The sequence below is a fragment of the Mytilus californianus genome, unplaced genomic scaffold (assembly GCF_021869535.1).
Source record: "Mytilus californianus isolate M0D057914Y unplaced genomic scaffold, xbMytCali1.0.p SCAF_5, whole genome shotgun sequence".
NCBI lineage: Eukaryota > Metazoa > Mollusca > Bivalvia > Mytilida > Mytilidae > Mytilus > Mytilus californianus.
In genome coordinates this window covers 14,135,927-14,151,759 of record NW_026262701.1, presented here as the reverse complement: position 1 = coordinate 14,151,759, position 15,833 = coordinate 14,135,927, and the positions used below count along the sequence as shown (strand labels likewise).

Below are 15,833 nucleotides of genomic sequence, written 5' to 3'. Positions count from 1 at the left end.
GCACCTTTGAGGTTTTTGCACACGGTAGAAAAATAATCATCGAAGAAGAAAATAACATTTTAAAAAAGATTTAGTTGAGTAAAGTTGATTTTAATCCTGTCATGCCTGTCTGGTACAAATTGGCTTTTAGCCTGTTATGGTTTCGCCATAATTATCCTATTTGTAAGTTCTATCATAAATGCCTGAAAATTAGCTGGGTGTTTATTACGTTAATCGACTGTTGAAAGTTTTCCTTTTACATTGCAGACATCTATTTAATCTTTGGTACTTCAGTACTGACATGATTTATAATAAACCTTTGTAAAATTGTCTGTTAATAAATTTTGAAATTATTAGAAACTAAGGTTTCAACTCCCTCAGGCAAAGTTGACCTTAGATGGATTTGGCTATTTTTTTAGGTCCTTTTTGGTAATATAGCTCTTCAACTGTTTTGTTTCTTATACGTTCTCTTGGCTTTCAAATATTCAGCTTTGAGCTTTCCTGATGAAGGTAAATCCAGCATTGCTCTTTGGACGCATGAAATTTATAACGTGTTGATTTCATTTTTTGTCTTTTACTCAGTACAGTCGGTTAAGACTCAGGAATGTGTGTCCATTTTAAAGATTAGCTTCAATCTTCATACATCTTTTTTAAAATCTTTTATATCATTGATCTTAAATTTTAGTTATTTGTATGGAAAAAATTGACACATGATATTTTTTCTATTACCATTCTGTGGAGTCATTAATTATAGTTGGTACCAATTTTCGTGGATTAAAGGACAATTGCATTTTTGTGGATATTTGATTTCGTGGTTTGCCAAAGTCTGCATTCAAGCCTATGGAAAATGAGTACTTTGTTGAACATTTCAATTCGTGGTTCACCTTTACCTATGAAATCTACGAAAAATTGACATTCTATGAATTAATCCACAGTACTTTTCATATTTGAAATGCATTAAGTTTTTTCTGTGTGAAATAAGTAACCATATTTTTTCCTTCATATTTTTTTTATTGATAGATTGACAATAATTAATATGTTTAATCAGGTATCCCAGGAGATGATTAATTAAGGAAATAAATTGTCTCTTTTGTCTCAATATGAAACATCAGAAGTGGATTTAGAGGGGCAGCGGCTTGCCCCCCCCCCCCCTCTTTTATATGCTTCATAAATGATAAATGCATATACTTTTATACTTTTACAAGTATCACTCCAAACCTTGGATTGCCAGGGGAGCCTCTTTTTCAAAATCCTGGATCTTCACCTGAACACCATTCTGATTTTGCAGCTCCAGGAATCTTTAAAAACTGAGACAATTAGTCCTTCAGTAAATTAACAACCCACATACTTTCGTTAAGAGACCAATTCTACTATTTTAGTGAATTGATGATAAGAAAATTGTTATATCCCCCATAAGCTACCAAATTTGTTATGTTTTGAGTAGGTAATTAGGTGCAGTGTTTCATTCTTTTACTGGCAGGCATTACTAGTTTGTGAAATCAATATTTAACATTAAATGTTCTTAAAATTTAGAGAAGAAAACATTTGAATTTGATAAAAGCTCAGCCTTTTAAAGTTTTGTATTTATTTGAATAGAATTGAAAGTGTGTGATGTTATTTATTACAAGTCATTAAGACCACAGACAATTTATTCAATAGAATGAATTGTTATACAAGTGTTGAATAAGCAATGCTATTATTACGTATCTGAAACATCGTATTAATTCTTATATAAGAAAATTAAAGCATTTATTATCAGTATTATACTAATGTTTCAGTGTTAGACAAGTCTTATATATTTCCTATGTAATTGCTTTAGTCTCACATTTTTTCCAATTATTGTTGAAATCCGATATTTTATTGACCAAGGGCAGTTCTTTACCACAGAGAAATAAGGATTATATGTTATTTTCTTGACAGATGCATTGAGATAATTGTTATATTATTATTTATACTGCTTAAACATAGACCTTTTAGGTATATAAAACCAATTTGATTTTAAACAGTTTAAAATTTAAAATCATTGATCTTTTAAGCTTTAGGAAAGAATTCTTTATTTTGTGAATTTTAATGTTAAGTTTTGTTGCCATAAAAACACAACTCCAGCCGAGTCTGAAGAATGCTTTCATTTGAAGAATTGATTATTGGGCTGGAAATTTAACATCATTTAGTTTTTCCTGTAGTTAAAAAAATATCCATAATACAAGAAAAGAAATAATAAAGATTTTATTTTCTTGAGTCAACACTGCCTTGATTGTTTTGTAGTTGTGTTGTCACCTTAAATGCAGGGGTTGATAGTTCAATCCCTGATTAGGTCTATAACCAAAAAAAATAACTTTATTAAAGATTTAAGATGATGTACGCTCTCAGCATTGTTATTTCATCCCAAAGTTATATCTGCCTCATGTAGAACCTAAAATACATGGCATTGCTTACCTGGAGAACTCTATTGATTAAAAGGTCCAAAGGTTAAATTCATAGGGTCTTTATACTCCAAAACAGTTCTAGGAACTGTGAATTCATTTATTTTCGTTGGGTACCAATTTTCGTGGATTGAGACAAAATTGTACCTTCTTGGATATTTGATTTTTGTGGTTTTGCCAATGTCTGCATACAAGCCTTTAGAAGATTTGTACTTCATTGAACATTTAAATTCGTTGTTCACCTTTATCCACGAAATCCATGAAAATTGGTATCCAACGAATAATAATGAATCCACAGTTTGTAACTTGTTAAACCTTGAATCCTGTCTTAGAAACTGTCCAATAGAAACCAAAGTGTCATGTCAATTGTACATTCTAAGGTTCTGAGGAAATAAGAACCATATGCATGACAATTGTAAATTCTAATTAAAGTCAATAAAAGAATCGTGCCATTTGTACATTCTGAAGGTCCAAAGTAAATAAAAACCATGTTAATTGCTCATTCTTTTGGTCAAAAAGAAATAAGAATCTTGTCATTTGTAGATTATTTGGAATAATGACCTGACTGATTGATTGTTGGTCATTGAAAAAAAATCATTTGAAATACATTAACAATGATAAAATGTTTAAGTAAATCATGTTTGAACTGGTTACTTATTAGTGCACAGTCACCAATTTTCAATAGTTAGTGAAAGTTTAACCAAAGGAAGCAAAACATTTATAATGATTATCATGATTATGGTACAATACACTGACAAAAATTGATCAGTCTCTTATCAAATCTAATTGTATATAATTGTCTTGTATTACAGTCACTTATAGTTCATGAATAATTGGTTATAGAAAGCTGTCACATACCAATGATTATTGGTTGTATCTTGGATTATGTAGCATGTTTGATTAGAACAATAACTAAGATAAAAGTTCATTGACCCCATCAAATTGGTAACAATTATGGTCATATAGCTCATCACATATTAAGTTCTGTAATTTCAGAAATTATTGCGAGGTTTTTATTAATGCGAATAATGCAACTGGATGAGTATCGCAATAATTAGAACTCGCATTCTGAAATCGCAATAATTAATCTTGCATTTCTGTCCATTCTTTAAAAATTGCAATAATAAATGCACGCAATAATTTCTAAATTTACAGTATTTAAAAACATCGTAATAAAAATAAAGAGATGTGGTATGATTGCCAATGAGACAACTATTCACCAAAGTTCAAACGAAGTGGTGTAAACAATTATAGGCAACCGTACAGCCTTCAACAATGAGAAAAACCCATACCGTATAGTCAGCTATAAAAGACCCAGACATGAAAAATATGAAACAATTCAATTGAGAAAACTAACGGCCTAATTTATAACAAAACAATTTATGAAAAACAAATATGACAGACATTAACCAACAACAACCACTGAACTACAGGATCCTGACTTATGACAGGCACATATAGAATGTTGGTTTTCAGATGTTTCTAATTGAGCATTCCTGAAATCTAGAAAAGTGCTTCTGATGCACGAAATTTAAAAAGTTTTTTTTTTTCATATACAGTGTGACTTCGTTGTCACTGTAGAAGAAATCCCTTCTTGTAATATAAAATTTGCTTCAATGAAATAAGAAAAGTAGATTTCTTTTTTTAATATATCAAATTTCTTATGCTGAATTTAACAAGTCAGTTATCTTGGTATATACTCTAAATAATTTGTTCTACTTCATGCTGAATTCCTTTTACTGGTTCAAAAATCATGTACTTTAACAAATTATCACAGAAACCACTGAACTAGAAAATTCATCCTTGTACAAGATGACCAGACGCAGTATTATAAATTCCTAATATGCATTGACTTTATTATCAGTATAAAGAAACTCCTTACACTGACCCTATGTTTATATCAGTGCCATATTGTCCATTATTTTCAATTATTCTGTCTGACTAATAAATTGCCTAATTTATCTTCATTCATGAAGCACTCTTCACTCTGAGGTTTGATTGATAGAAAAAAACAAAGTAGTATGACTCTGAATGAATTAGTTGATGCTTTCAGAGATTCATGAACATGTTTTGAAAACACTATCAGGTTTTTAACTTTTCTTGGATGGATAATCACATTCGATGCCATTCATTAATAAATAAATATGAGACACTAAAATTGATGCCCACAGTATATAAATAAAGAGATGTGGTACGATTGTCAATAAGACAACTGTCTATCAAAGACCATTAGGTCAAGGATGATGGCCCACTACAGGTAACTGTACAGCCTTCAACAATGAGCAAAACCCATACTGTAGAGTAAATTATATAAGCTAATAAAATTAATTAATAATGGATGATAGTTATCAATGACAGCCTCTAGATTAAAGACTTTGAACAGGAACATAAGGAAAATGGCAGGGTTTAACATGTTAGTGTATTCTCAAACATTCCTCTTTCCTGGGAAAGAGATGTGACAGTATAGTAAGTTATATTAGAAATGCTAAATAAAACTTGTCTCATTGACAATCATAACACATCTTTTGACCAAAAATTTGTTGAATAAAAATGCCTGGTTGTAATCTTTACTGTTAGCATGTATAACAATTTTGTTAAATTTTGGACAAGCAGTTTAAAGTCTGTTGTAATGGTTACATATTTTGACCTTAGTTGGCTTGACCTTTCATCTCTGACTGAAAATTCACTATTTTATCATTATGAGTTCATCAACTCATGATGAATGTTATCTTTGGAAACTTTTGTGATGATTGACCAATTAAATTGTCATCTTGGCAAGATGGTATTTTTTAAGCATCGTTAAACATTTTGATTATTGTTTTATTTTACCAATCTTGATACAGAACTTGCAAGCTTCTGCAAACAAAAAATTCTAAATGCTAACTATTTTTTTTAGTGAGAAAGCACAGATTATGGAAACTGAATAAAATAATAAAGTACATGTGACCTACAAGCATCGAGAAGTGTTTGTAGATATTTTATAGTTCTGAAAAGTTCATCAAATAGGCAAAACTTTATTGCATTGATCATAACAATTAAAAAAAAAAAATTACAAATTAGACTAAATTGGACCAGTAATTTATTGATTAATGTCTGTTCTATGGTCGGGTTGTTGTCTCTTTGACACATTCCCCATTTCCATTCTCAATTTTATCACTCTTAAAAAATGAATTTTAGAAGGAAATAGAAAAGAATGTAAAGCCTAATAAACGAAGTTCACATTGAAAGATAATTGACAGAACAAAGAAGAAAAACGGTTTTTAAAAGAATTGTTGTTTTATTAGGGTAGTAACAGGAAATGAATTGAGGCGTCAAAGGAATAAAGGATAAATTGTTTCTTTGAATACCATTAGCAATAACTACATTCGGTTGTATCCCACAATGCACTGCATTAAAGATAATAAAGAGATTATATCAGTGCATGTCCTTAATTAGTAGTTTAAGTGTACTTTACCATGACTGATTTAGATATTCTACAGGCAAATTATTTCAAAAGTTGATTGATTCTTTTGAATTGCCACGTCTTCTTTGATTCTTTTAAATTGCTGATTCTTGTTAAATTTTTTTTTTCAAGAATAATTTCTATATAATTCTGCAAATGGTGCTCATTTTCTTTTTTATATAAATGTGAAGTTGATTTGCATGTGTAATTGATTTGAAGTGTAGAAAAGTTGTTGATAATGAACATTTCAATTCAGTCTAATGTCGGTGAATATATTTGAAAACCTTTACAGAAATGAGTTGAAACTGTATTAACATCTTATATTTTCACTAGGGGAAAAGTAGGTATTAAAAAAACTGTATTTTCATGGACTTAGAATTTCATGGTTTTTTTTTCGTGTGTTACAAGTTGTGGACAATGGTAGTGTTATCAAATTGCAAAAAATGTATTGATGTTTTTCATGATGAGCCAGTCATTGTCACCTGAACTTGACCTCATGTTATGCTCCAGTGGTCAGGTAAATGGAAAGCAGCTATGGGGTATGAATCAATGATATAGCAACCAAACAATACAAAAAAGGAAATAAACGAATACATGTATATGAATGGGAATAAATAAAATCTGAATACTTAGACATATCGTTGTGAAATATGTATCATAAACCCATTTAATGAATTTCCTTTAGATTTATTCTTGTGAGATGTTATATCTTGATATTTTTATGCCCCGTCTGTAATAGTAGGGGTACTTTATATTTACGGTCTGTGTGGTCATCAATTTGTCCATTAGTCTGTTCTTTGGTCTGTTGGACTGTCCTATATCAGTTTAAAATTTTGGTTAGAGGTGTCTTACTAGGAAGTTGTGTTCATACTTTAAACTTAATACACCTGTTCATTATGAGGTGAACATTAAAAAATATATGCAATATTAAGTCATGTTCCAAAACCCTATTTTAGTACCATGATGATGTGAAAATATGGTAATTTAAACCTTTTGTGATATTTGACATTAACCTTTGTTGTATATTTTGTGTCTTCTAGGATTCAGATTTAAGACTAGAGAAGTTAGAAGAACAGTTGCACCAATTGATACAGTTACAAACAGCTAAGGTCTGTAGTAGTTTCTATAGTTACAAACAGCTAAGGTCTGTAGTAGTTTCTACAGTTACAAACAGCTAAGGTCTGTATTAGTTTCTATAGTTACAAACAGCTAAGGTCTGTATTAGTTTCTATAGTTACAAACAGCTAAGGTCTGTATTAGTTTCTATAGTTACAAACAGCTAAGGTCTGTAGTAGTTTCTACAGTTACAAACAGCTGAGGTCTGTATTAGTTTCTACAGTTACAAACATCTAAGGTCTGTATTAGTTTCTATAGTTACAAACAGCTAAGGTCTGTACTAGTTTCTATAGTTACAAACAGCTAAGGTCTGTATTAGTTTCTATAGTTACAAACAGCTAAGGTCTGTATTAGTTTCTATAGTTACAAACAGCTGAGATCTGTATTAGTTTCTACAGTTACAAACAGCTAAGGTCTGTATTAGTTTTCTAAGTATTAGTATCCAATAAGAAGTAAGGAATTATTGCATGTCTTGTATGTTATAGTAAGGATAACTTGAATGATTCAGTCGTTATATTTTGCTGCTCTACAATCGCTACATTCATGCCTGAAGACGTGGTCAATGAAAAATCATCAATTGTTCATTCAGAATTAGGTGTGCCTATTTAGATGGTATTAAGCTATTAGCTGATCTTGTTCTCATGCAGGAAGCGCCAATCAAAACATAGAATCATGACACCTTTTATTATATAAAGTGTTCAGGTCCTTGCCTTCTTGTACATGAAGGCTTACAGTGTGATATATCGGTTTTAAAAAAAACAAGTGTAACTAATAACAGATATTGATAGACTTAATGGGTTGCTGTTTCGTGACACTCACCTAACATCTCTTTTTACTCATACCAAATTTCCAATTAATATTGGTAAGACTCTGGATACGATAAATGTAAAAAGTGTTTTTTGTTTTTGTTTTCAGTAAGGTCCATAATTTTCATTGTAACTCCTTTTCAATGATTATTGTCATGTACATGTATGAACTGTGGTATTATACCCTACTCTAAAAGTAAGGGATATATTGCAAACAACTTGTCTGTCTGCTCAGCCTAAGAATATTCTTGTCACACTTTTCTTAGAAATTGATGAACAGAGTGACTTCAAACTAAGTGGGTAGCTTGACAAGGATGAATTGTAAAGTGTGAGCACTTTTTGGATCCTTAAGATACCTGCTTCCCGTTTGCCAATTTTGCCAATATTGAATATACTTGAATATTTTCTTTGCATATTTCTTCAATACTACTTACAGAATGACTTCATATTTGGTCAGCAGTGATGAATTGTAAGGTGTTAGTGCTTTTCGGGTCTGTGTGACACTTACCTGCTGTTTTCTGATACTTTGAATCATGAGTGGGTTATGCATAGCACAACAACCCATGTTTTTTCTGTTGCAAACAGGGTTGTCCATTGGTTGATATATTTAATAGTATAGAAAACAATACTCAAAAAATTGTATAAAGAAAATTCATCTTTTAATTATAGGTTCAGAACAAGTCTGTAGTCAGTAGCTCTGAGTATAATGATCTGTCAGACACGAGGCAGTCCAATGTATCTAGACTTGAAGCTGAGAGAGGTAAGATGTCCGAAGTCAGTAGCTCTGAGTACAATGATCTGTCAGACACAAGGCAGTCCAATATATCTAGACTTGAAGCTGAGAGAGGTTAGATGTCTTTCAGACACAAGCCAGTCCTATGCATGCTGACTGAGAGAGATAGAATGCATGTTGTTAGTCTAAGTACATTTATGTCTGACACGAGACTGTTTAATATATCAATACTCCTAGTTGACCATCTTAGGAATTTCATAGAAGCAGTTATGGTTATGTATTTTTAGTTCACCACCTATGTTTTTATTGATAACTTGTAAACAGATAGCTAAAATATGGTATCTAAAAAATGGTTCCTGTAAAAAAATTCCCTACAATAATTTAATTGTTTAGTCAAATTAACATTTTGAGACAAGTGTTTATTAACTCAGTTCAATAAAAGCATTTATCTAATTTAACTCGAAAAGTTTTCAATTCTGAATAGGTTTACTGCTTATTTTGTGTTTAATGCACTTTAAAGGTGGATATTTTCAAGGGTTGTTATTTTCTCAATTTCAATCATAAATTTTATACACTGGGGATAAATTCACACATCAAACCAGAAGTTCACCCTTCATGTAAATATTGTTGCTTTCTACAAACTATTTGCACTGGGGATATTTTCCTTATTTTAATTGAACCGGAAATAAGTGACAATAACCCATATTTCCACTTTTACAGTAGCAGTAATCTTCAATGCCATTTTTTAAAAAACATTCTTAGCACAATCACAATTTCTTTCCAATTGTTTTTTGTCATTGCATACAAGGTAAAGAAAAATAAATGTTAAAGCTTTAAACAAAAAAGAAATGTCATTGTATATTAGTTTTTTATAATCTCGTTTATTGCAAGAACAGTTGACTTGTTTTCTCATTTAAAAAAAGTTTGACATACATATATACTTAGAACTGATTTTCATTCTCAATGTTTTGCATTGGAAAACAGAGTGAAGCACACTTTTGATTCTTCTTATTGTAGACATACAAACTGAAGACAGTGATACAGGGTCAAGGTCAAACAGCAAGGAAAGAAAAGGTCGAAAAAGCAGAAAGTCAAAGATACCTAGTTACAGAAAAAGTACTGCTGCATCAAGAGCACATAAAGATGGCTATAAGAAAGATTCAGGGTATGTAATAAAATAAGATACACTGTGTAAATCTTAGGAAAAGAGATCTCTTGTTCAGTATGAAAGGAAAAATGAAACTCATACACAATGCTAAGAACTAAAACTTGCAGACAGAGTTTGAATTGGGACAGCTAGTCCCTTACCGTTCCAGAGTTATGCCCCTTTATAACTTGGAGAATTGGAAATTTGTTCGTTTCCACACTCTAACTTAAGTTTGCCTCATCAAAACTTTATGTAACTCGTGCACAATGCTAAGAACCAAAACTTACAGAGTTCGAATTGGGGCAGCTAGTCACTTACTTTCTAGAGCTATGCCCCTTTATAACTTGGAAAATTGCAAATTTTACAATTTCTGCACTCTTAAGTTCGTCTCATCCAAATTTTATGAAACTCATACACAATGCTAAGAACCACACCAGGCAGACATAGTTCAAATTAGGGCAGTGAGTCATTTACCGTTCTAGAGTTATGCCCCTTTTTAACTTGGAAAATAGCAAAGCTTGAGCCTGGGCAGTGTGACCTTAGACACATTCTTCATTTATTCAGACCTATTATTACTGATGAATTGGAATTGACTGATGAACAGTAAAATGTCTTTTTTGGTTTTCTCCAGTCTCCTAACTATATAGATATTTGGGGAAGAGACTATACTGATAAAAATGTACATGAGTACTTAAAATATGTCCTTGAATCTAACGTGTCATAGGTTTAATATTTGAATAATTGAGATAGGCAGGATAGTTAATAACAGACAAAGATAATTTGATGTTCAGTATCATAAAGTAGAACGGTCTTCCATTATATGTTCATTGTCTCACATTTTTACAAATTGAATTATATTTACTGATTTAGACAACCTTCAATTTGTCAGAAACTTTAAGGAAGTAGCTGTTATTTTCTCAGATAAATACTCAGCAAAAAATGTGTAATAAATCATAAATCTTTATCAAAATTAACACTGGTTGTCAGCTGTTAAATATCTCTTTAGCACATGTATTTTTTGAAAGTTTTGATATGAATGTCAATGGATGCATTGCACTATTGACATATATGTTAGTTACAAGTCACTGAAAAATGCTGAAAGTTATAACCAGCAGGAACTATTTAGACCTCAAGGTTCAATGAAGAATTGTATCTGTTGGTTTGTATGTTTTTTGTTGGGCCTCAACAAAGTTGCGGAGGTGAGAATTTAATGTGCTGTTTCCAGCAGCAGTTTCAACGATATCAGTGATTTGTGAGTAGGTATGATTAAGGTCGAGTACCACTAATGGAAAGTCAATGGTATTTGGTATGCAGTTGTATTAGCACTGGCACTACTAATTGCAATGAAGATTGTTTAGCCCCGCCAAGTTAGTCATGATCTATTGACTTTGAAACTTTTGTATGATTTACATGGTAAAGTTTGTGATAAGGTCATTTTAAGGAGAACCACAAATGGTAAATCAATGATTTGATATGCAATTACATGAACTTGGCACAAATCGTTTTTGTAGAGATTATTTGGCTCTGCTTAATCAGTGATGGTCTATTAACTTTGAAACTTATGCACAGTTAACTTGCTAAAGTTTGTGATTAGGTCAGTTTAATTAGAACCACTTATGGCTTTTTTTGTCAATGATATTTGTTATGCAGTTGTATAAGCATTAGCACATCTCATTTTCTTAAAGATTACATGTATTTTGCCTGGCCCACTCAAAAACTTTTAATACTTTAAAAACTTTAGAATAGTTTACATGTTAATGTGTTGCCAATTTAATTTCACATTTGCATACATTATCAAAATTACATACATGTGATCTAATTGTAATAACTTTAATTATGCAATTACAGAAAAACTGCTTGATTTAATTTTCTTTATAAGGGAGAAAACTCTGGTAATTTAGAATTTTAAATTTATTTTTTTATTATGTGCAAGAAAACAAATTCCAAGACCCCATTTGTTCTTTTCTAATTTCTATATACTATAAGATTTTTTTTATTTCAAGATACTTGCACTAATAGTTTCATAATTTTTCGGTTTGAATGTAAATCCTTACAAAATATAAAAATTTTGTACAGAGTGTAGCTTGAAAACAAGCATGATGACCTTTACTTTTTAGTATTATTTTGGAATTAACACAAAATAAATATGTTTTGTCAAAGTATTAAAAATGTATCAGTTTTTGTCATTACTCATATAATAAATTAAAGTTATTTTTATAAATAGTGTTTTTCAAACCATTTTGTCATATATAAGCAAAACAGATGAAGCTTGAATGCTCTTCAGTTCTTTTAATTAGATTTATGGTGAAGTGATGATGATTTTTTTCTCTGATTCCATGTCTTAAGGATTAAATATAATTAGTTGTTTAGTGTTGGTATGATTAAAGATTGATTGAGAATAATGGGACGTGTGAAATTCCTAATTAAAGCACGTTTTTAAAACATAGGCAATTTCAAAGTGGATTTGATTTGATTGAAGGTTAAAATTTCGTTGGTTCAATAAATCTTAAAATGCCAGAGAGTCTGCTTCCAATAATTGTGTGATTAGGTCTGTTCATTTTCTATGGAATACCTCAAACTTGAACTTTGAAATTATTACACAGTTAGCACTTACTCAGACTGTGGTTACAGACTAATTTTATACCTCTTGCTATAGACTTATGATATTTTACAGGTTAATGTATTACTTTGAGAAAAATTCCTCTTCAAGGAAGAGATTCAGATATACATGTGTCATTGTTTGACTATGAATTCTTCCTTTCCTCATACCAACCAGATCTTTTTTTTTTACCTATTTATGTTGTCTTATGATATTTAGCACTATTAAACAATATGTTGTGAACCATAATGGCTATTGTATTAGTATTACCTTTGACTTTAAGTTCAAATTACCATATTATTTTTGTCGAGCCTGCGACTTTTGTCCAAAAGCGAGACATAGCGATCCTTCATTCCGTTGGCGGTGGCGTCCACAAATATTCACTCTGTGGTTAAAGTTTTTCAAATTTTAATAACTTTCTTAAACTATCCTAGATTTGTACCAAACTTGGACAGAAGCTTGTTTGTAATCATAAGATAGTATCCAGAAGAAAATTTTGTAAAAAAAAAAATCCTGTTTATTTGAATTTTTCTCATATATGGACTTAGTTTTTCTGCCAGTTAACATAACATTCCCTCTGTGGTTAAAAGTTTTTAGATTTTAATAACTTTCTTAAACTATCCTGGATTTGTACAACACTTGGACAGAAGCTTGTTTGTGATCATAAGATAGTATTCAAAAGTAAATTTTGTTAAAAAAAAAATCCTGTTTATCCGTATTTTACTTATAAATGGACTTAGATTCTCTGCCAGTTAACATAACATTCACTCTGTGGTTAAAGCTTTCAAAATTTTAATAACTTTCTTAAACTATCCTGGATTTGTACCAAACTTGGACAGAAGCTTGTTTATGATCAAAAGCTAGTATCTAGAAGGAAATTTTGTAAAAATTTATTTCCTGTTTTTCCGTTTATTACTTATAAATGGACTTAGTTTTATTCCAGTTAACATTACGCACAGTCTGCAGTTAAATTTTTTAAAACATTTATTAGATTCATAAACGTTCTTGGATTTTTACCAAACTTGAACAGAACTTCTTACAATCAAAAGATAGTAACTAGAGGAAAATTTTTAATAATTTTTTCTCCATTTTTGTTGAGCCTGCGACTAACAGCAAAAGTAGGCGAGACACTGGGTTTCGCGGAACCCTTACGAATTTTTTATGCTCAAAGCTATGTCTTGGACACAACTTGATCTTGGCATGTGGGTGTATCACATAGCAAGATATGGCATGTATCATAAACACTGATATTTGACCTTTAACCTAAAGCTCATTTTAATAAGCTTTTAGCATACAAGTTAGAAATTAGTCAGAACATTGTTATCTTATGTAGATAAATAATATTCATGATAAAGAGATCTTTATAAGACAATGTACCTTATACCATTTATATGCCCCCGTCACTAAGTGATCTCTATAAGACAATGCACCTTACACCATTTATATGTCCCCTTCACTAAGTGATCTTTATAAAACAATGAACCTTATACCATTTATATGCCCCTGTCACTAAGTGATCTCTATAAGACAATGCACCTTATACCATTTATATGCCCTCGTCACTAAGTGATCTCTATAAGACAATGCACCTTACACCATTTATATGTCCCCTTCACTAAGTGATCTTTATAAAACAATGAACCTTATACCATTTATATCCCCCTCACTAAGTGATCTTTATAAGACAATGTACCTTATACCATTTATATGCCCCCGTCACTAAGTGATCTCTATAAGACAAAAGACCTTATACTATTTATATGCCCCGTCACTAAGTTATCTCTATAAGACAATGCACCTTATACCATTTATATGCCCTGTCACTAAGTGATATCTATAAGACAATGTACCTTATACCATTTATATGCCCTCGTCACTTAGTGATCTCTATAAGACAATGTACCTTATACCATTTATATGCCCCCGTCACTAAGTGATCTCTATAAGACAAAAGACCTTATACCATTTATATGCCCCGTCACTAAGTTATCTCTATAAGACAATGCACCTTATACCATTTATATGCCCTGTCACTAAGTGATCTCTATAAGACAATGTACCTTATACCATTTATATGCCCCTGTCACCAAGTGATCTCTATAGGACAATGTACCTTATACCATTTATATGGCCTGTCACTTAGTGATCTCTATAAGACAATGTACCTTATACCATTTATATGCCCTGTCACTAAGTGATCTCTATAAGACAATGTACCTTATACCATTTATATGCCCCTGTCACCAAGTGATCTCTATAGGACAATGTACCTTATACCATTTATATGGCCTGTCACTTAGTGATCTCTATAAGACAATGTACCTTATACCATTTATATGCCCCCGTCACCAAGTGATCTCTATAGGACAATGTACCTTATACCATTTATAGGCCCAGTCACTAAGTGATCTCTATAAGACAATGTACCTTATACCATTTATATGTCCCCCTCACTAAGTGATCTCTATAAGACAATGTACCTTATACCATTTATATGCCCCCCTCACTAAGTGATCTCTATAGGACAATGTACCTTATACCATTTATATGCCCCCGTCACTAAGTGACCTCTACAGGACATTGTACCTTATACCATTTATATGCCCCTGTCACTTAGTGATCTCTATAAGACAATGTACCTTATACCATTTATATGCCCTGTCACTAAGTGATCTCTATAAGACAATAGACCTTATACCATTTATATGCCCCTGTCACTAAGTGATCTCTATAAGACAATAGACCTTATACCATTTATATGCCCCTGTCACTAAGTGATCTCTATAAGACAATAGACCTTATACCATTTATATGCCCCTGTCACTAAGTGATCTCTATAAGACAATAGACCTTATACCATTTATATTCCCCTGTCACAAAGTGATCTCTATAGGACAATGTACCTTTTACCATTTATATGCCCCTGTCACTAAGTGATCTCTATAAGACAATGTACCTTATACCATTTATATGCCCCCGTCACTAAGTGATCTCTATAAGACAATAGACCTTATACCATTTATATGCCCTCGTCACTAAGTGATCTCTATAAGACAATAGACCTTATACCATTTATATGCCCCTGTCACTTAGTGATCTCTATAAGACAATGTACCTTATACCATTTATATGCCCTGTCACTAAGTGATCTCTATAAGACAATGTACCTTATACCATTTATATGCCCCTGTCACTAAGTGATCTCTATAAGACAATGTACCTTATACCATTTATATGCCCCTGTCACTAAGTGATCTTTATAAGACAATGTACCTTATACCATTTATATGCCCCTGTCACTAAGTAATCTCTATAAGACAATAGACCTTATACCATTTATATGCCCCTGTCACTTAGTGATCTCTATAAGACAATAGACCTTATACCATTTATATGCCCCTGTCACTTAGTGATCTCTATAAGACAATGTACCTTATACCATTTATATGCCCTCGTCACTAAGTTATCTCTATAAGACAAAAGACCTTATACTATTTATATGCCCTCGTCATTAAGTGATCTCTATAAGACAATGTACCTTATACCGTTTATATGCCCCTGTCACCAAGTGATCTCTATAAGACAATG

At 31.5% G+C, this 15,833-nt stretch overlaps 1 protein-coding gene across 11 annotated transcripts in view; it reads left to right on the top strand.

The window, feature by feature from the left end:
* The window catches only part of LOC127703103 (leucine-rich repeat and coiled-coil domain-containing protein 1-like), a 127,992-nt gene that overhangs the window by 20,914 nt on the left and 91,245 nt on the right, over nucleotides 1-15,833 (top strand). The window contains exons 7-9 of one of the 11 annotated variants that reach the window (XM_052207534.1): nucleotides 6,885-6,953; nucleotides 8,436-8,526; nucleotides 9,517-9,664. In XM_052207534.1, coding sequence (XP_052063494.1) covers nucleotides 6,885-6,953; nucleotides 8,436-8,526; nucleotides 9,517-9,664 — 308 coding nt within the window. The other 10 variants (XM_052207545.1, XM_052207538.1, XM_052207544.1 and 7 more) reach the window with 10 other exon arrangements.